General features: G+C 50.8%; 1 protein-coding gene and 1 pseudogene across 4 annotated transcripts in view; both read left to right on the top strand.

The window, feature by feature from the left end:
• Positions 1–3,331: 3,331 nt before the first annotated feature.
• On the top strand, positions 3,332–3,648 carry LOC139002911 (transmembrane protein 230 pseudogene; annotated as a pseudogene).
• A 2,518-nt stretch (positions 3,649–6,166) lies between these two features.
• The window catches only part of ANKDD1A (ankyrin repeat and death domain containing 1A), a 35,282-nt gene continuing 19,768 nt past the window's right edge, over positions 6,167–21,680 (top strand). For 2 of the 4 annotated variants that reach the window (XM_070420869.1, XM_070420860.1), the window contains exons 1-6: positions 6,167–6,282; positions 9,761–9,864; positions 12,595–12,693; positions 14,140–14,238; positions 17,847–17,981; positions 18,654–18,752. In XM_070420869.1, coding sequence (XP_070276970.1) covers positions 6,249–6,282; positions 9,761–9,864; positions 12,595–12,693; positions 14,140–14,238; positions 17,847–17,981; positions 18,654–18,752 — 570 coding nt within the window. In that variant the 5' untranslated portion in view covers positions 6,167–6,248. The remainder of the gene's footprint in view (positions 6,283–9,760; positions 9,865–12,594; positions 12,694–14,139; positions 14,239–17,846; positions 17,982–18,653; positions 18,753–21,680) is intronic. The other 2 variants (XM_070420876.1, XM_070420885.1) reach the window with 2 other exon arrangements.

Raw genomic sequence — 21,680 nt, 5'->3', positions numbered from 1 at the left:
CATGTGTGTGTATGTGTGTGTCTGTTTGGGGGGGGGGGGGGCAGCAAAAGCAATGCTCAGAGGCTGAGTTGTCTTTGCCAGCAATTTATTTAAGCACACATTTGCTGTAGGAATTATAATAATTTCATAAGCCAAAGCACACAGGATAATATGTCTTAATAAGCCAAATACAAAAATAACATACTCCAAACAAATGACAAATTGATCACACTGTTTGTTCCAGGCAAGGGGAGATGAAGGGATCAAGTCCAAATTGGATACGAGGTGAACCTTTGTATACCAGTAGGCACTGGGTAGACCGACCAGAGCTGCTTTCCAGCTGCCAGTGCCTAAAGTGAAAGTTCTCTGTTGCTAGAGTACCTTGCTAGGGAGTGAGATGCCAGTTGCGGTAGGTAAGCTGATCGCTTTCACTGGGCAGCCCTATGGCATATCACCACTGTCTCTGTAAGAGTGCCTGCCCAGGACAGGAGCGAATGCCCCAAAGGTCTTTCAGGGAATTTTTAGGTTAAAACCCAAATAGTCCTCACAAACTGTCAGTATTTATAGCATGAACGGTCCATTGCCATAGTTACTTCTACATACTTTCTTATCAACAAGTCTGCGGGGAATCCCTCAGCTGCTGGGTTACCGACTGCTTATCAGTGACAACAGATGTAGAATGATGACATCCTGGCATCACTTCATACTTATATCAAAGCAATTTTTCTCTTTGTCATAAACAAGTGGATTAAAACAACTGCACTTAAGTCATAAACAAGTGGATTTGAGATCATATTAAACCTATATACAACTGTGCGTATCTTTTTTCTTTTGTTAGGAAGGGGCTAGCATAGTATATAGCAAGTGATTCCCAGTGGCATTCTTGAGTAGATGAATTAAGGCTATTTTTTTCCTTGCTTGTATTTTAATTTTTCTTTGATAACCAACAGACATTACTTTATTAATAAAACAAGAAATTCTCTTAAGCCCTGGCTTGTGTGGCACAGTTGGTTGGAGCGACATCCTGTGCACCAGTTCTGATCAGGGCACTTACCTAGTTTCCGGGTTCGATCCCCAGTAGGGGCCCCTACAGGAGGCAACCGTTGGATGTAGCTCTCTCACATCAATGTTTCTCTCTCTCTCTCTTTCCCTTCCTCCCTTTCTAAGATCAATTTAAAAAAAAAAAAAACTCTCTTAAAAAAAAGGTCAACAATCATAAAGGAAAGTGAGCTAGAGATAAGAACAGATTGTTCTCAGAAAAAAATGAAAATGGTTCATAAACATAGAAAAAGATAACCAACTTTGCTTGTAATGATAGGAATGCAAATTAAAATTACACTGAGTTTAACATTTCTTACCTATCAGATTGGCAAAATTCCAAGTTTGAGAGTGTATTCTGTTGGAAAATCTGAGAGAAATAGTCTCTCTCAGACACTGCTTGCTGATGGGGATCGAAAATAGTATAGAACATGTGGAGGGGATTTGGCAACAGCTAGTAAAATCTTTTGTGCACTTACCCTTTGACCCAGAAATCCATCTGTAAGAATAGACCCCAGAGCTCTGCATTGGTAAAAAATATCAAATGGCTCAGTGGCTAGATTGTCAGCTTGTGGACTGAAGGGTCCCAGGTTTGATTCCGGTCAAGGGCACAAGTCCAGATTGCAGGCTCGAGCCCCAGTAGGGGGCGTGCAGGAGGCAGCCAATCAGTGATTCTCTCATCATTGAGGTTTCTATCTCTCTCTCCCTCTCCTTTCCTCTCTGAAATCAATAAAAATACCAAATGGTAAATGGATGAGGCTACTCATTGTAAATCTATCGTAATGACACCAGACTAGGGCTTCTTTTGAGTATGAAACGACAGGGCAGTGGGTTCTGAGTGGGAGCCGGTGAACCCAGTGTTGTTAGTGCCACAGAATTACACATTGTGACTGTGCTGGGGGGAGGAGGCTGCTGTGAGAGGGACAGTGAGGGAAGGGGTGGCACCATTGCACTGGGAGAGGGACACTTAGGCAAGTCCTGGAAAATGACAAGGAGCCAGCCGTGGAAAGGGGTGGGTAAGAGCTGCTCCAAGCAAAACAGCAGCAAGTGCACAGGCTCCGAGGCAGGCAGAGGAAATGCCGTTCTGCTGGAGGAACTTTTGCAAGTTTAATTTTATTGTTTTTCCCCTCCCTGAGGATTAATATAAAAGACGTTTGAAATCATATGCATTACCAAGCTACAAAGTTACTATGTAGAGCTCATACATGACAGAAATGGGCCTTATTTTTCCACAGTCAAAGCAAGTTTTTCACCTGTTTCCCTCAACTTCATATTTCCTCCTTATTCCTAATCAGTGTTCAGGTCAATCACTTCCCTCTGTCACACAGACTCACACCGGTCCTGGAGCCACCCCCTCACCCCTACCAGCACTGTGCTCTCAGGCCCTCTGTCCATCCATGTCAAACCTGGTGGTCTCTGAATTACATGTTCTTCTTATCCCTCAGCCCCACAGTCCCTGATGCCAAAGGGGTGGAGGCAGCATATATGTGAAGCTGGGTACTACTTGCTTTGGAAAGACATGAAGATGGCGTGTGTGTGCGTGCGTGTGTGTGTATGTGTGTGCGTGTGTGCATGTGTGCGTGTGTGTGTGGGGGGGTTGGAGATGCATGGTGAAATGGGCTCTGCATCCTGGCAGGGACAGGAAAAGGGCAGAGCCAAATATTTCCTTCCCAATACTCCCAGGGATAGAGCAGTGCGAACACCCAAAGCTCTGTGGCCTTGTCCAGGTGACCCACGGGGTAGTGTATCTCTACTCTTACCCGTAAAACCATGGTTGTTTCTGACCCAGTCTGGGCGGAGTGGGGCAGGTGGCAGTCAGGTGAGGCGTGTCATTGTTACAGGAAAACCGGACAAGAACCAAATAGCGCTCTGAGAGTTTGGAGTTACACTTTATTCACCGCGGCGGGCTTAGGGAAATGAATCCAAATTCTAAGCAAAGCTACAAGCAGAACTTCCCTTTTTATAGAAGAGCCGGCCCTTTGTGTGCTTGCTGGCGGCGGCCTTGAAAACTACACAGTTCTATCCAATTAAAAAATGCACCTGGCATGGCATTGGGTGTACCTAGTCTCTGGCCTACAAGGTCAGATAGCTAAGTTTATCGCCCCCACTATTCAAGCAGGCTAGAAAACAAAGTTACTTTTTCAGAATAAGAGGCCGTCCAAAGAATAGCAGAGAATTCCAAACAGTAGTTTTACAGAATAGGGGTTTTCCTTCACATCATGAGCATCTCTGTTTCCAATGGTGAGCGGGCTGTCGGCGTGCGGATGATTTGGCACGGCGCTCCGGTAAGGGACTGTGGCCGTGTCAGTGTGTTATGATGCCATCTCGTACCAACCTGGCTACTGGAATCCCCAGTAGGAAAGTGAAATACCCAAGACTCTCCAGCACAGAGGATGGCTACACTGACCTCCAGCTTAAGAAAAGCCCTCTAAGATTCCATGTAAGGCCATCGCGCTTGCCAGGTACTGTTCCTGCTATATCCTCAAAGGGGGAGAAGACCAGGCCGTTCCTGTTCTGATCATTGGCACCCCGGTGTTCCTGCCAGGATTTTACCACCTGCGCATCGCTTACTGCGCATCCAAAGGCTCCCGGGGTTACTGCTGTGATGACATTCCAGACTTTGATGACTAGCACCTACTTCAGCCCCGAGGAGCAGTCAGATGGGTCTGAGCTCAGCTTTAAGATACTGAGCAGAAACCATAGCTCAGGGCTAAGGAATTCTGCAGGTTGCAGATGCTTAACAAAACAATGGCCATGTTTTATGGGTCCACCCTAAGAGCTTACATTAGCTAATTAGGACATGCTCTCTATTTCATCTCCTGGCCTGTATCATGGAAGAACAGCAATGTTAACTGGAGAAAGTGGGCGGTGATTCTGCAGTGGGAAGTGTTGCTGTCACCACCCTTTTTAGAGTCCAGCATTTCTTTTAAATAGTCTTTATTATCAGTTTGTTCTTGTGGTAAATGGAAGAATGCAGTATGTAAAAACGACAACAACAACAACAACATGCTTGTTCTAATAAAAATGCAACTTTTCGCCCTAGCCTGTTTGATGCAGTGGATAGAGTGTCGGTCTGCGGACTGAAGGGTCCCGGGCTTGATTCTGGTCAGGGCACATGCCCAGGTTGTGGGCTCAATCCCCAGTAGGGGCGTGCAGGAGGCAGCTGATGGATAGTTATCTCTCATCATTGATGTTTCTACCTCTCCCTCTCCCTTCTTCTCTGAAATTAGTAAGAAAAATACATATAAAAAATGCAACTTTTCCATTCTGCCTCAGGCATCATGTAAAATTGAGGTTTTAACTGTGGTTTTCTGTGCCTGTTGTCCACGACTGTGTACCCCCAGGGTATGGGCACCCCAATTTGAGATGCCCAGAACTAGAGTATCTAGAAGGGAGAGCAAGCAGAATGCACTGCAGCCCTGAGCAGAGACCCCCAACTCTCAGGGAGTGGCCCTGGGGCTCTGAGGGGAAGGTTCCCACCACTGTCAGGTGACAGGACGGTCACAGACTGTGTCCTGACACTGGCATGTGCCCATCTACCTGCAGGGGGTGCGCAGAAGCAGGCATCCCAGCCTGGCCCTCAGTGAGAGCAGTTGTGTAGCTTATGTGCTGTGTTTGAATTGGCCACTTACTTGCTGTGGGACCTTGGGCCTGAGGCTCCTCAGGTCTTGTGCCTGTGAGCGGCAGTTTTCCCAGAAAAAGAGGCTGGTAACAGCATTCACCTCACAGGGTGGGGGTTGGGGAAGAGGAAAGAGTGCATGAGATAATGCTGATACGGGACTGACACAGTGGCTGCTTCACAGCTGGTGCTCAATAAATGACAGTGCGAGAGGTTAGATCTGCTTATGGAAGATACCGAAATAAAAGCCTGTAAAAAAATGGGCTGGGATGGACAGCCTAGAGCAGTGCTTCTCCTACTTTAATGTAAACAGGAATCAGCAGGGATCTTGTTGAAACCGGTGTGGTTCAGTGGTTGAGGGTCGACCTATAAATCAGGATCAATTCCCGGTCAGGGCACATGCCTGGATTGCAGGCTCCATCCCCAGTGTGGGGCATGCAGGAGGCAGCTGATCAATGATTCTCTCTCTCTCTCTCCCTCTCCCTTCCTCTCTGAGATTAATAAAAATATATTAAAAATAAATAAATGCAGGTTCTGATTCAGCAGGTCGGGGCTGGGCCTGGGATGCCACCTTTCCAGAAGAATGCCACTCAAGTAGCAAAGGAGCATGACATCAACTAGGCAGAGTGCAAAACACAAGTCGGTTCCATTTTGTTAAACAACAAAACAAAAACAAAAAACAACCCTCTAATTTCTCAAGATATAAAGTAAGAACAATGAAAAGCCTGGGGTGGGGTGGGGGGCATCTTGTGGAGAAACCTGCCACCCCTGCTGGGGCCTCACCTCCTCTTCAGGGACCTGGGAGAGAGGTCCCTGGTGGACCAGCAGTGACCACCAGGTGGAACCCCTGGCAGACCCTCCCTCCAGCCGGGGGCCTTACAGGTGAAGAGGAGCAGAAGGAGCCGGATGTTAGAGTCACCGTTCGCTGTGCATACTCCCCCTCACTGTTGCCAGACTTTCTGAGAACGGTGGCCCCAGGCTGCTCGCAGCAGCAGTGATTTGGCTGGGACAGCTCTTCACTCCTCACCGTTGGGCATTATCCAGCTTTCCCATGTTTGCTGGTCTAACTGGCGCAAGCGAAATCTCATTCTCGTTTGAACTTGTATGTTTCGGATCATGAATGAATCTGGCCATCTTCTCATACGCTTGCCGGGGCTTCTGTGGCTTAAGAGCCGGCCCAGTCCCCGAGGATGGGGCCTGCCGGAGGCCTTGCACACACCTCGGGGCGTGCAGGCTGGGACAGCTCCGGGGGCGGGGGGCGGGGAGGAGGGAGACACCCCGAGGGGGACCTGGGGAGCCAGAGCGGCCCCTCCCCTCCCCGACACGCGTGGTGGGCCAGGTCCAGGGAGCCGCAGGAGGGACCGGCAGCCTGGTCTGGGATGCGGGGCGGGGGATGAGCAGCGAGGGGCGGGGAGAGGCCGCAGAGCCGAGCTCACATCATCCCCAAGGGCCGAGGCGCGGGGAGGGGTCCAGGGGAGCGGCTGCCGCCCGCACCCGGTTGCTCCCCGCCCCGGCTCCGCGCCCCCTCCCCTCCCCGCCCCTCCCGCCCGGCTCCGGGGATGCGCGGCTGGTGGGCTGGCGCGGGGCCGAGCGCGGGGCTGCGAGCGGCGGCATGGAGGAGCACCTGCCCTGGGAGACCGACGGCCGTGAGTCCGCGGCGCTGCGAGGCCGGGGCGGGGGCGGGCAGGGGACCAGAGCATCTCCCGCACCCCCCGCACCCCCACACGCCCGCGGGGGCGACCCCGGCTGGGATTGGCTCGGCCCACGTGTCCTTCCCTGCCTTGGGCTCCTTTGTGGCGCCGAGAGGAGCGTGCATCGGCCGAGGGGACACTGCCACGAGCCTAGACCTTGGCTCGCAATAAGCCGGCGCTGCGATCCTTTACTGAGAACTCACTTCTGTGCCAGGCCGAGCGACGGGCACGCTCCTTGACCTCCATGGCGGCCCTACGGGTGGGACCTACTGCCATCTCCATTTCTGCAGAAGAGAAAGCTGTGTCACAGGGTGGTTAAATAAGGGGCCCAAGGTCACAGTCAGTAAGTGACCCCAGCGCCCCCAGCATGCCCCGGTGACCACATCAGATGGGGACACTGAGACCCAGAGGAGAGGAGCTATGGTGTGCCCAGTGCCAGGGTCCCAAGGCCAGGTAGCAGCAGTCAGGTGGGCATCAGCTGGGAGAGGGGAGAGAAGGATGGTGCCAGCGGCCTCCAGGGGATGAGCTGGGGGAGGGGCTCTATCAAGGTGTTAATTCAAAGGGTACAGGGTTCTGCCTGGGACAGAGGGTCACATGATTGGGACCTTTACAATGTGCAGCCAGATGCATGGGGGAGTGTGGGATGGAATTCTGGGCAGAGGCCCAGGGATTACAGTGCCGTGTGTATTTGATGTGGCCACAGAGAGGATGCATGGGCTGAGGTGCAGGGAAGAGAGGAGACTCAGTTGTATCTGGCCTGTGCAGGGTCGGCTTGCTCCCATTTGGACTCCTGGCTGTTTGCCAACACAAACCAGCCTACAGGCCCTGGGCTTCAGCTACGAGAAAGGGAGTCAGAGCTGGAAGGGATGCCTTCAGATCACTTTCTCTTGACCCTCCTGCAATGTTACGGCTGAAGAAACTGACACTCCCTGGCACTAGCCCAGGATCCTGCTGCTAGAAAGTGGCAGAGTGGGCCCTAGAACCCCCGCTTCTCTAAGCTCACACCTGCGGTGCCAGCTCCTTTCCCAAACCTGGGTGGTGGGGGTTTACAGCCAAGAGGTTAAGGACAGAAAAGCTGGGAGCCAGTGCTTCCTGGAGATGTTTGCGGTCTGAGAGGGGCCCTTCCAGAAGGGCCTCCTCACTGCAGGAAAGGCAGGCCCTTCGCAGTGGGGAGGTGGAGCTCTCAAGGTGGACCTCGCTGGGAAGGCGGTGTTTTCTCCATCCCCTGAAGCATGGACAGGAAGCTGCCTTCCCCTGAGCTTACGGCTTGGTTTGCCATGGGGCTAATGAGTCTTAACTGAGGCAGTATTTTATAGTTCCAAGGCCCCAAAGAGATTGAATGATTTGTGTGTTTCTCATTCATTTAACAAATATATGCCAGGGCCCAAATTTTAAAAATTACGCTGCCCTGGCCAGTTTGGCTCAGTGTATAGAGCGTCGGCCTGCAGACTGAAGGGTCCCGGGTTTGATTCTGGTCAAGGGCACATGTCCTGGTTGCGGGCTTGATCCCCAGTAGGGGGCATGCAGGAGGCAGCCGATCAATGATTCTCTCTCATCACTGATGTTTCTATCTTCTTCTCTCTTCCTCTCTGAAATCAATAAAATATATATTTATTTTAAAAATTACACACATATATATGCATGCCAGGGCCTGAATTTGGGGATATAGTAATTAACAAATCAGACAAAAATCTGTCCCATCACGCGCTTATATTATAATGGGGGAAGCAGACTGTAAACTTAAATATGTGACTATAGCATTTGCCCATGGTGAGAGATGTTATGGAGAAAAGTAATGCAGGGAGGTGGGTAGGGAGGTACTTTCCTTGGTTAGGGCTTCACTGGCTCACTTCCAGGTCTTTGGCCACCAGAATTTATTTATTTATTTTATTAAATTTCTTGGGGTGACATTGGTCAACATGAACATATAGGTTTCAGGTGTGGGTTTCTATATAACAAGATCTGTATATTGCACCGTGTGCCCACCACCCACAAATCTCCTGTCACTGCCACAGAATTTAATCTCTGATCTTTTGTCTTGGAGGAATGATAGTGATGTCAATGGTGGCACTACTTACCAGACACCATGCTAGAGGCTTCTCTTATCTTATATCTAATCATTACAATAACCCTGGAGGGCAGCTTATGTCCCCGTTCAGAATATGAGGAAACTGAGGCACGGGATAATTAAGTAACTAAGTCTTACAGCCAGACAATGACTCAGCCGGAGCTGATTGCTCTGGGGCAGCTACTCGGAGGTCCGCAGGTTGTGTTTGTGAGGCACCAGAAAGCCCAAGGCCCTCTCCCACATCTGGGAAGCCAAGTGGAATTTATCAGGCAAACCAAACTGATGGCAGGCCTGTCTGTCACCTCAATGCATCGCTGGCCACCTGTCCCTAGACAGAGATGGGTTTAGACAGTCACACTGGACCATATGCAGGATGTGGGTCTAGCAGCAATAAAACCACAAGATTACCTCCTGTAATGGCTGCACAAAGGGCCAGGGAATATTTGTGCCCGTGTGTCCAAGCTTTTCTGGAGGAGGGACGGGCATCTCTTAGTCTGGGGATTATTGGTGTCACTCATGGAAGCAGAGTTTTCTGGGCCCCCCCCCCCCCCCCCGGGCCCAGCTTTGGGCCTGCTGTGAGCTGTAGGTGGATTGGAAAGGGCCCGGTGTGGCCAGGGCCCGCAAGGACCTTGAGGTCCAGCCAGGGAGCTCAGACACCCTCACAAGCCGAGAGCAGTCAGGATGACAGCAGCATGGGGCTCACCAGGCCTGCTCCCTCCTGACATGGCCACTAACCCTCTGAGTCCACCACTGCCCATGTAGGAGCTGGCAGGGAGCTCTGAGGTTCTCTCTAGCTGAGACTGAAGTAAAGGTACATGATGAGGGTGAGAGGTGTGCAGAGAGATTGCAGAGAAGGCCCCCTAGCTGGGAGAGGAGAGAAGAGGTGGAAGGATGAAGACAGAAGCCAGGTGAGCATGCCCCTGGCCTCCGCAGGGCCCGGAGCAGCAGAGGACTCAGTAGCTCCTGGCTGCTTTCTATACAGGGCTGTGAAAAACACAGCTGTGAACTCCAGGGGAATGAATTCCATTCCCTTCTTAAGAGCAGCTCTGGGAGAGCAGACATGAAGCCTGGGTGATGGGGCACCTCTAACGGGTGAGGGGTGCACACCTAGCTCTGCGGATGGTCTTACCCATGGTCTCCCATGTTCAGGGTTTGGCTGAGTCCTGGCCATGTGGACCTGTGGTGAGTTAGAAGGACACACAAGCTGTCTGGGGAAGTCCCGACATATGGCATCCCCCTCACGCTCCATTCCTTTGGAAGACCTCAGCCCAGGAAACATTCAGGGCCAGGGAGGGGCTGTTCACTGCACCTTGTTTGCAGTGTGGGACCCTCACTCTCACCCCACTTCCCTTTTTCTCCCCACAGTGCTTCCTTTGGAGAGGCAGCTCCACGAGGCTGCCCGCAGGAACAACATCGGGAGGATGAAGGAGCTGATCAGAAGCAGAGTCAACATTAGGGCCAGAAACCACGTATGTAAACAGGCTCCTCCTGCTCCGGAGGGATGGGGACAGTGTGGCAGGGACGCCTCCCCCCAGGAGGGAGAGTTTATGGTGTCTGCATCTGCATCTGCATTTGCAGGTTGTCCACATTGTCTCAAGGTCTCTGAGGCCTCACCCCAAGTCAGGGTCAGGATTCTGAGCCAGACTTGGGCAATTCCAGAACTTATCCTATATAATAAAAAAGTAATATGCAAATCGACCAAATGGTGGAACAACTGGTCGCTATATTGCATACTGACCACCAGGGGGCAGACACTCGATGCAGAAGCTACCCCCTGGTGGTCAGTGCGCTCCCACAGTGGGAGTGCTGCTCAGCCAGAAGCCAGGCTCATGGCTGGCGAGCGCAGTGGCAGTGGCAGGAGCCTCTCCCGTCTCCGTGGCAGTGCTAAGGATGTCCAACTGCAGGGAACGGGCCTAAGCCATCAGTTGAACATCCCCCGAGGGCTCCTGGACTGTGAGAGGGCACAGGCCGGGCTGAGGGCCCCCTTTCCCCCTTCCCCCCCCAAGTGCACGAATTTTGTGCACCAGGTCTCTAGTACTCTTATAAGTTACTAGAGTCCCGATGCATGAAATTCGTGCAAGGGGCTTGGCCCTCACAGCCATGGTAGCTTGCCTCAGCCCTCGCAGCCCCGGCTTCATCCTGAATGTTGTCCAGAAGGATGTCCGGAAGATTGTTGGGCTGTCTGGTCTAATTAACATATTATGCTTCTATTATTATAGACTAGAAGCCCAGCAAGTGAATCGTCATGCTTACAGCCCCGCCCACCCATGCGCCCCATTGCAATATAACGACTAGTTGTTCCACCATTCGGTCGATTTGCATATTACTTTTTTATTATATAGGATAAGTTCTGGAATTGCCCAAGTCTGGCTCAGAATCCTGACCCTGACTTGGGGTGAGGCCTCAGTCTCCCTCCCCCACCCCCCCCACCCCCCCCCACCCCCCCCCCGCCGGTCATTAGGGCTACAGACCTTTTATAATATAGATACTGTGACCCATCTGAAAGGCATACCCAAGGAAGGTCAGGAGTCAGAGGCTGACAGATAGGCAGATAGGAGCAGAACCTGGAGGGACAAAGGTGGAGTGATGCCTGAGGTCAGAAGTCCAGGGGTTTGAGACCAAGAGAGACCAGACCAAGAGAGGCTGAGCATGCATGAGGCAGCCGTTCAGCTCAATTCTCTGAGGGCCACTGAATGTGTCAAGTTGCTGTGGGCCCCCGCCTGCCCTCAGGGACTCAAAGACCAGGCTGGGAGGCAGATCAGCCCAGCTGATCAGGCCTCTGGGAAGGCTGCAGGTGAGGCGGTCCACAGCCCTGCTGGGGAAGAGGACAGAGGGCAAAGCCATTCCTTCTGGTGGGGGACACTGAGGATAGGCCTGAGTACCACCGGGGTAGCATCCCCCGCCTCGGGGCTCTGGCTGTCAGGAGCACCTTAGAGGAGATGCCAGCTTGGGTGCTAGTCAGTAGAGGCTGAAAAGGTTGGATGTAGGATTTCTGACCGCAGCAGAGGCTGCTCTGTCCGGGTGACACGACAAGGGTATGACCTGGGTCTCCAGAGCCTTTCTGGGACTCAGTAATAGTAACAGGATTTCTGAGGTTTTCAGAGCACTCATCCACCTGTTTCCTGGTGATCCTCACTCAGGGAGGCGGGCAGAAGGTGTTAGTCCTGTTCATATTTTAGAGCAGGCACAGACGGCGCAGCAAGTAAACTTAGGTCACACGGCGAGTTATTGATGGCTGGAGCCTTGGTCTCAACTCCTGGACAAGCACTAGCAAGGAAGCATGGATTTGTTGGATGATAGGATGCTAATGCCATTCACTCATTCACTCATTCATTGATTCATTCAATCAATAAGTATTTATTAAGGGCTTACTACTCCGTGCCAGCACTGTGCTAGGTTCTAGGGAGAGAGCAAAACCCATGATGCAGTCCTCTTGGAGCTGATAGTCTAGTGGGGGAGGACTGACATTAAACTGAGTATCACAAACAGTTCATTCCCACTGTGAGAAATTGAGCTCCATGGGGGTCGGAGGGGTCTGTCCCACCTGAGGGACGGGGAGGCTTCTTGAGGAAGAGGTGTTTTTGTAGGAGCCAGTGAAGAAGGACAGTGTTCCAGGCGGAGACACCACTCCGAAAATTAGTGTTTCTTTCATTGTCACCTCACAAGCAGAAAACTATGGAGGGACACTGGCTCCCACCAGGCCTGCTCGGATGTGCCGAGGGCCAGATGCCATCATAAACCGCCAAGGTGGTGTGAGAACTAGGTGGGGGGTCAGGAGCCTTCAGACCCATTCTCAGGGAAAGAGGGGACAGAACCCAGGCCCTCAGGGACCCTCAGGGACTTGGAGAAAAGCCACAGGCCACAGGAACAGACTTAGAGTGGGGAAGCTGGCATTTCTGAGAAGCAGTGGTAGGCAGGGCCAGGCCATGCAGTTTGTCCCAAGAGCAGTGGGGAGCTGTGAAGAGTTGCAGGTGGGGGACAGATGGATCTGGTTGTTGTGTTTTACTACATGCATTTCAGCTGCTGCCCTTTGGAGGCGGAAGGGACCAGGATGCAGCTGGGGCCCCAGTCACTGGTCACCAGAGCCAGCAAAGGCCTCTCGTGCTGTAGACCAGCTTCCTGGCCTGGTGGTGGGGAAGGTGTGGAGGTGGGCCAGGCAGCCAGCCAGTGCCTCACAGGATTCCTCTCACTCCTGGCAGGTGAACAGGGTGGCCCTGCACTGGGCCGCAGGTGCAGGGCACGAGCAAGCTGTGCGGCTGCTCCTGGAACATGAGGCTGCTGTGGATGATGAGGATGCGGTACGGGACCCCTATGGAGGCGTGTCTGTGTGTGCATGTCTGTCTGTCTGTCTGTCTGTCTGTCTCAGGGTGAGGATGCTCACTCTGGATCTATGAGCAGCTGTTGTTGCCAAGGTTAAACAATTGCCTGAAGCGTTTGGAATCAGATGTGTAGTTACTGCAGTGGCTAGCTAGCCTCCCTCTCTTCAACCTGGTGCTGAAGAGAGTTTGGCTTGTGGCAATGAGACAGAAAAAATATCTTCTGTTTGTGTTAAATCCCCTCTTGCATTTTGTTGTTTTTGGAAAAAAAACAAAACAAAACAAACCCACCCAAAACAAACCTGTATGCAACCTTTACTCTGAAAAGTCCCCTCAAAGCAGTCAGTATATGAGTCCTTCTCTCAGGACAGGATGAATTTCAATGACTATTGACTGGATGATAATTATCTGGTTCCTGTCTTCCCAACTAGATTGTTTGAGACATTAATGTTCAGACTGTTATCAACTAACACATTAAAACTGCTCTATTAAGTAATGTAAAACAAATGCAGATGCGCAGGTGCAGATGGGCAGGTGCAGATGGGCAGGGAGTCTAAGTCTTTAGAGGCTTTGACACTGCAGTGGTTCCCATTTACCCCTTGTCCAGTCATAGAGATCTCTCCATCTTCGAGGGCCTTTCAATGCTCAGAGAGCCTTTTCAGTTCCTCCTGCTATCATGTGGGCAGGGAGAGATATGGGCAGATAACTGAGTGGATTAGTAAAGTCACCAGAAGGCAGGTCTCTCTTGCTGTGCCACAGGGCCCTGTCCTGTCTAATCCTTTAACCAACAATTTGCACAAAGACTAGCAAATTGGCAAGCAGCACATTGCTGAGCACTGAAAAGTAGCAGGATCTACAAAATTAGCTCTACAGGTTTGTGGAAGGGGCTGCATCTGACAATGACATATGATAGGGATACATTTAAGAGTCTAAAATTAAATATTGCCCTGGCTGGTGTGGCTCGGTTGAGCATTCGACCCATGTAACAGGAGGTCACCGGTTCATGCCCACGTTGTGGACTTGATCCCCACTAGGGGGCGTTCAAGAGGCAGTCAGTGGATGTTTCTATCTCTCTCGCCCTCTCCCTTCCTCTCTCTAAAAATCAATAAAAAACATGTTTTTTAAAAGCTGTATTTGGAAAGAGTATATTCTGAGATTGGCTCCCTCCAAATTTTTTGTGTTAAAATGGTCTCTCTTTATGAAATGATGGTGACAGTAGATGGCAGCTGTTTTATTCAGCAACCTCCCCTACCCTGAAAGTTTGCAATAGTATATCAGCCTCTATTTTTAAAAATGTCCTGGACTTTAAATCCCTAAAGCTGGGCGCTCCTTGGCCTGGGTGGCACTTACGGTCTCTTACGGTTGTGTGACTTCGCAAAGCAGCCACACCTCCTCACATTCTCCTTCCCTCCATGTCCTCTCCCCTAGTTTGGGATGAATGCACTTCTCCTGTCTGCCTGGTTTGGCCACTTACAGATTCTTCAGATCCTGGTCAACTCAGGGGCCAAGATCCACTGTGAGAACAAGGTAAGGCCTCAACTGGCAGCCCGCGGGACCCCACTGCCCCTGCCCCCTCCGTCCCCTGACCCAACTGCACAGGTGTGCCCCACCTCTGACACCTGCCTATCGCTGTTCCCTTTGGTCCCACATACATGCCTCTGCCTGCCCCAGTTTGCCTCCTAAAAACCCAGCTGAGCTCAACCCTGTGAAACTGGGACCATCGCTGCTCCCACTGGCACTTGGAGAAGGGCCAGAGGTGCCTCTTCCATCAACATTGAACCCCTCTTTCTTCTGATCCCCTCATCCTTTACCACTCTAGATGCTATGACAGCCCCCAGTTGTCTGACCAGCCTCTTCATTCACAGAAGAGGAATACGAGTAACACCCTCAGAGGGTGGTAGGAAGATTAAATGAGAGGGAGGTGGGACGCTGCCTCCCTTGTGCTCAGGGAGGCAGGGTAGGAGAAAGCACTGGTTACCAAACTCTGGGATCTTTGGGCAAGTTAGTCTACCCCCTGAATCTCAGTTTTTCCCTTTGGAACTGGGGTTGCTGGTACCCCCCCCCCGAGCCGTGGGAGGAGCACGTGCAGTGCTGTGCATATATTATCTGGGGCAGTGTCAGGGAGCCCAGCAGTCCCTCGCTGTCACTGGTGTGCGCTGTGGTTTGAAGGGGGAGGGCCCAGCAGGTAGAGTGCCTGGAACCCCTGCACAGTGGTTCTAAAGAAGATGAAAACATCTTGGCCACATGCTGTCAGCCAGGGCTTCTCAACCTGGGTCCTTAGACTTCAGGGGTCCAGGGATTTGGATGGGAAAAGAACATTTTATTTCACTTCTGTCAGACGTCTGCTTGAGATTTTAGCATTTCTTTCAAGGATGGGTGAATGCAGGGGTGGAAGTGGCATGGTCTCTTGAGGCCAAGGCTGGAAAGTCACATGATAGTGTGTTCACCTCATTCTATTGCTCAAAGCCAGCTTAGGTTGGGGGGATGAGAGAGCTGGCTTCCCTTGAGAAGAGCAGTACAGCCCCCCCGCCCCCCCCCCCCCCGACTTAAGGTGTTGCCAAGGGGGGGCGGGGAGAGTTGTAGCAGCCATCTTTGCAAACAGTCCACCAGTCTTACTTTCAATCCCTTGTTCAAGGTCCTCCCCAAAGGAACTCATCTCACTGTTAGATGAGCTGTGGCCTGGGTCAGAGGTCATCAGTACCTTGCCAGTCACCAAAACTTGGTGACATTTCAAGTTTTACTAAACTACAGACTGCATTCAAATTTCATCAGTTTTTTTAAAAAACCTTAATATTCTACAGTGCACTTAGTCGTCTTGTCTCCCTAGTCTCCTCTAACCTTGTGACAATTTCTCAATCTTTCCTTGTTTTTCACAACTTTGACACTTTTGAAGAGCACCCGTCAAGTATTTCGTAGGAAGTCCTTCATTTTGGCTTGTCTGATGATTAGATTGGGTTGACAGAATTTTGGGAAGGAGACCACAGAGGTCAAGTTCCTTCCTCACCTCCTGCTATCAGGGGGCAGATGACACCACCATGATTGGTCACTGGCAATGTTACGTTGATCCAGTTCTGCCACCAGTTCCTATGTGTGTGGTTCTTCCATGCCACCAAGTAATTAACTCAAGTCTCCACAGACACTGACAGGGGTCCCACCAAATTAACTCAATTCTGACACCATCTACCAGGAGACAGCATCATACCCACAGGCTGAGGGCTGAGCCCTGCAGGACTGCCCCACTTCAGACGCCAGTCCCAAGTCCCGCCTGTTATTTGGGCTCCCCACGAACCCCTCCCCGGGTTTGAATAATTTGCTAGAGCAGCTCTCAGAACTCAGGAAACACATTTACTTACTAGATTACTTGTTTATTATAAGGGTATATTAAAGGATATGAATCACTAGCCAGATGAAGAGATACATAATGTTAACGTAAGAAACATTCAAACCTGTGAAGAATTTTTGTGAGTTTATTTGAGCCAACTGTGACAATTGCCAGGAAGCAGAATCTCAATGGATTGAGATAATGCTGCCGAGAATGGCACTTTTGCACTTTGTTTTATACACTACAATCAAGAGGAGATGTAAGTGAGTTACATGAAATCCATTGGTGATAGATTAGAGAGGTGGGAGAAAGCAAAGCTGGGAAACCTCTGGGATTGGATAAAAAGTAAAATGATAGACACATGCTTCTTTTACAAGGTGGGCACAGGCTAGTTAGCAGTCAACAATTAGCAGGAGAACAGTAACAGTGAGGGACTCTGTGGTCTCCTCCCGGTGCATTGGTTGTGCCCTAAGGGGTCTGGAAAAAGGGAAGTTACCCTGACATTCCAAACGTATGTATCATCGTAGATGCAAAAAGACAATAGGCTCAGTTAAGGTCAAAGTTGATCTTTGTCAGGGAAGATACAGGCCTAGGACATGACTACCCATCATAAACTGCTTTTTATTTTAAAAAGCTTTCATTTCAGACCATCCTTCGTGGTTACTTTAGGTCTCTGAGTTTGCAAGGTCACCACGCAGGCCTTCTCTGAGCTTGTCAGGTTAGCACGTGCCCCCTTTTCATCCCTAACAGGGTCAGGTCCCGAACAAAGGAGCATCTTGTCCTCGTGGAGTGTGGGGCCCAGCACATGGATGCGTTGTGGTTCACCCACTGGAAGCTCTCCGAACCCCCTCCTTTTGGGTCTTTGTGGAGCTTCGTTATGTAGACATGAGTGAGGCAATCCTTGGCCATTGGTGCTTGGCTCAACCTTTGGTCTTCTCCATCCCTGCATGTCAGGGACAGTTTCAACCTTCTAATCAAGGTTGGTTCCCCAGGCAACCAGGCCCCAACCTGACGTTACCTAGGTTTGTTTTTTTTTTTTGTTTTTTTTTACAGTTACCTCATTAACATAATAAAAGACACCTTTAACGCTTTCACCACTTAGGAAATCTCAAAGGTTTTAGGAGCTCTGTTCAAGGAAGAGGGATAAAGACCAAATATATATTTCTAATTATAAACCACAATATCACTCTTCATCAGATAGTTAAAGTAGAGACAGCCAGGTTTCTCCACTGTAATGTTAGCATTTTCCCCTTTCCATAATCTATTGTTGGAAACTCTTTGTGGTTTTAATTTGCATTTCAATGACAACCAATGATGTCAGATATCTTTTTATGTGCTTATTTGCCTCCCCTATACTTTGATGTCCAAATTATTTTATAATTGTGTTGTTTAATTTCTCATTGATGAGTTTTTAGAGTTCTTTATAAATTTTGGATGAATTTGAAAAAATTATAGACAGTAGTGTACTTCCTTTAAATACTTCAGCGTGCGTATCATTAAGTAGGGTTCAATTTCCTTACATACAAGGAAATACACCAATCTTAAACTTATACTCTCTGAGATTTGACAAAAGCTGTTCCTGTATAACCCAAACCACCGTCAAGATGTAAGACATTGTTCTATTGATTTTTATGACCCCTTGATGGTTGCAATCTATTTGAAAAGCAGTGCTTTAAACACTCCCACTGCAATGGGAGGCCAGGGTAGAGGCTCTGGGCTGTCAACACAGCATTTGCAAACCTCCCTCACTGACGTGCTTGTGGGGCCAGGAGACCCCCTTCCTCACAGTGCGTGAGAAGGGTCTCCGTTCCAGACTGCAGGGACCACCCTGGGCTTGTTTCAGGACGGCCTAACCTTACTGCACTGCGCAGCCCAGAAAGGCCACGTGCCGGTGCTGGCCTTCATCATGGAAGACCTGGAGGACGTGGCCCTGGACCGTGCTGACAAGGTGAGGGTGGCATCCAGCCTGTCCCTTCCATTGGGCCGGGGGCTCCTAGGGCCACTCGTGCCCATTCCTCAGGTGTGTCCTTGGAGCTATGGCTGGTGCAGACTGGACCCCGCCTCAGGGAGCTGTGGGTCTAGAAGGGACATTAGGGCACAAATGAGCAAGACACAGCAGAAATATGGTTAGTTCCGTCGGAGAGGCTCTGATAAGGACTAGACATGTTAGAGAGGGAAGCCACTGCTTTCTGCTTCCTGGAGGAGGTGGCATTTGGTGGATGAACTGAATTCTGTCAATAAGATTGGAAAGCAGGGGGCTGTTCCAAACGGAGGAGAGAGCATCCTAGAGAGTTAGAGGTGGAAAAGGGCCCTTTGTGTGTGAGATCAGGTGGGTCAGAATATTGCGAGTGAAAGCCAGAGGGCTGGGGTCCCTCATGAAGCTCTCCACCACCAGCCTCAGGACTCTGTCCCTTTCTCAGTAGGCAGCCGGGAGCCACAGGAGGGTGTCAGTAGGGGAGGGACCCCCCTAGTGAGGTCTTGTTGGGAAGTTGGGTGTGTGGGGGCCAGGAGAGGGGAGCGTGTCTGGGTCAGGATAAGCCACTGCAAGCCCGGTGTGGTTGGGGAAATAGAGGCCGGGGGACAGAGCGTAAAAGTTCACTCTCTTCTCCCCCCCCATCAGCTGGGAAGGACTGCATTTCACCTGGCGGCTGCACACGGGCAGCTGGAGGCTCTGGACTTCCTGGTGGGCTCTGGCTGTGACCACAGTGTCAAAGACAAGGTACTGTGACCGCAGGTCCCAGGTGCTGGGCTCCAGAGGGGTGGGCGCTGGCAGCTCATCTGGGCTACTTCTGCCTCTAACTTGCTGGAGGGGCAGGAACCCAAAGACCAGAGTGTGTCCGATGTCCATCCAGCAGGCGTTTCTTGGGCACACTCTCTGGGTCAACTCTGTGCTACAGATGAGGGGCACAGAGATGCCCGAGACAGTTTCTTACTCAAGGAACGCAGTGCCACAATCCTAGTAAAGAGCTACAATCTTATATGGGGAGTCAGGATGGCAAATTGGATTGGTTGGCAGCGCTGCCCGGGGTGGGTATGAGCGGACTGTGATTCCATTGGGAACATCTGTTGTTGGGGGTGTGGGAAGAGTTAGGGGGATGGTAGCCACCCTCCTGTGGTCATTTGCTTTCTTTGAGGTTTAGTAAGCTACAGTGATTACGGCAAAAGTAGGGTGAGAGCACTGAGGAGGGAGCACTTCACGAATCTGAGGAGTGAGGGATGGGGACTGGAAGGACTACCCTGCAAATGACTCGTATCAATGGACCATTGCAAATCATTAGGCCAGTGGTTCTCAACCCTTTAATACAGTTCCTCATGTTGTGGTGACCCCCAATTTCATTGTTATGAATTGAACATAATTAAAGCATAGTGATTAATCGCAAAAACAATATGTAATTATATATGTGTTTTCCGATGGTCTTAGGCGACCCCTGTGAAAGGGTCATTCGACCCCCAAAGGGGTCTCGACCCACAGGTTGAGAACCGCTGCATTAGGCAAATATGTTGCAGCAGATTCTAAACAATGCTCCTAACAAAGAGATGAACTCGGTTTTTAATCTTCTGATTAACGTGCTTGGTCAGAATAGGAGTCCTGTTTCTATGCTAGGGGCCAGAGAGCTCATAGACAAATATATCGCAGGGTTTTAGAACTGGAAGGCATCTTCATCGGGGGCCAGTTCAACCTTCTCACTTCACAGATGTGGAAACTGAGAGCCAGGGAGGGGACTGCTTTAGCCTGGGTCACACAGCGAGGCCAAGGCCAAGCTGGGTTTGGAGCCGGCATCCTGATGCCTAGCTCTGTGCTTCCTCCTCTCACTGGGCTGCGCCCTGGGGCACTGAACCCTCAGGTCTGCACTGCATTCATCTGTCTGCATTCATCCTTTGGGATGAAAAGGCTGAGTGGGGTCCTGAGACTCCGATTAGGGTGCTTTCCTTCATTTTGGAAACATGGCTGGAAATGTCTGTGTTCTGTGCCCGGCACTGAGCCAGGAAGCAGGATTACAGAGAGGGCGAGAGGACAGCCCCTGCCAGGACTCATTACTCAGGAGGCAAGAAGATTGCACTCAGGGCCCGGGAGAGCAAGAGCACCAAAGCCAGAGAACGAGAAAAGCCCAGCTTTTTTTTTTTTTTATTAAAATATATTTTTGTTGATTTCAGAGAGGAAGGGAGAGGGAGAAAGAGATAGAAACATCAATGATGAGACAGATGTTTCATCATTGATTGGATGCCTCCTGCACGCCCCTACTAGGGATCAGCCCGCAACCCGGGGCATATGCCCTGACCAGAAATAGAACCATGACCTCCTGGTTCATAGGTCGATGCTCAACCACTGAGCTATGCCGGCCCAACTAGCCCAGCTTTGATGAACTTGCTCAGAAGCCTGCTATCAGAAATTCTAGAAAGAAGCATTTAAAATTGCACACCCCTGTGAAGTCCTGAGTGCTCAGATGAGGAATATTTTCATTTTGTATTTCATCTGGGGAGGGCAGCAAAGAGAGCTTTTCAAGGTTCTGGGCTACTGAAAGTCTGACTCCTGCTATCCCACCTGTCAGACAATACAATGACATAATGGTGACAACACACGTTATGCCACAGGTGCTGTGATGGTAGAGAGGCTTTGAGCATCCAGAGGAAGTGATTGATTCCACTGGGTACACAGAGGTGGAGAGGTTGGGCATCCCCGCTGCAGAGGGCAGAGGTCATGGGCCCCAGGCCACGCCTCTATCGCCTGGCTCTCCTGCCTCTGAGCCCCCTGTCCTGCCCACACAGAATTCAAGTGCCCTTTTAGAGGTCCCTGCCACCTGCGGCTTCAAAGGGCAGGATGTGGATAGTTATAGCCCAGAAGGAAGAAGAAAGCCCTGCCCTGCTAGCTGGGGGCACATGTCAGTGCATTTGCATTTCTTTGGTCACGGAGACTTCACACGATGGCCACATTCCCAGCCTGATCCTCGTTGCTGTGGAGAGCTGACTAGGCCGCTAAATGCACATTTGCAGAGAGGTGGGAGAGAAGCAGAACAAAGCTGTTGGGATTTTTAAAACTTGTTTTTTTGTTTGTTAATATGATATAACTGTCATCATAAAAGAAATGTAAATGTTTCACCTTTGATCCCAGAAGATAGTTATAGCTGTTTTATGTACGTGTGGATCTACGATGGGGAAGCGAGGCATGTTTTTAACTCTTTTAAGTACTGCTTTGGCTTTGGTATATGTTCACATCCTCTTCGGGCCCTTTAAAGATCTGTGTCCTTTAAATGGGAATGTCCACCCCTCATGAAGGCAGTGAGACAGGCCAGCGCGAGGAAGGAGCCTGAGCGAGGAGGCCCTTAGGACTGGTTCAGCGAGAGGTGCCCCAGGGGCCTTTGGGGTGTGAGGAATGGCCAAGGCTACATCTTCCCTTCTGGAGCTTCTGTGGTCCCTCAGGGGACCTTGCCCTGGTCTTCCATCTGCAGTTCCTCTTTAGGGACATACTTACCTCTGGCCGCTTCCGGCTGTCCTCCCCTTGGCTGGGGCCCTGCACCCTCCTTCCAGCTGTCCTTCGTAGTGAGGTCCCTTTAAGGAGAACCCCAAGCAGGCTGCCCTCGTGGGGCTTCTCATACAGAGAACATGTGCCTTCTGCCCTGCCGCATGGAGCCTCTGGTTCCGTCACGGT

The sequence above is a fragment of the Myotis yumanensis genome, unplaced genomic scaffold (assembly GCF_028538775.1).
Source record: "Myotis yumanensis isolate MYYU_CA2020_CCGP unplaced genomic scaffold, mMyoYum1.0.hap1 SCAF_1, whole genome shotgun sequence".
NCBI classification, from domain to species: domain Eukaryota; kingdom Metazoa; phylum Chordata; class Mammalia; order Chiroptera; family Vespertilionidae; genus Myotis; species Myotis yumanensis.
Note: the sequence above shows the minus strand (reverse complement) of the source record. Positions and strands in the feature narration are given on the sequence as shown.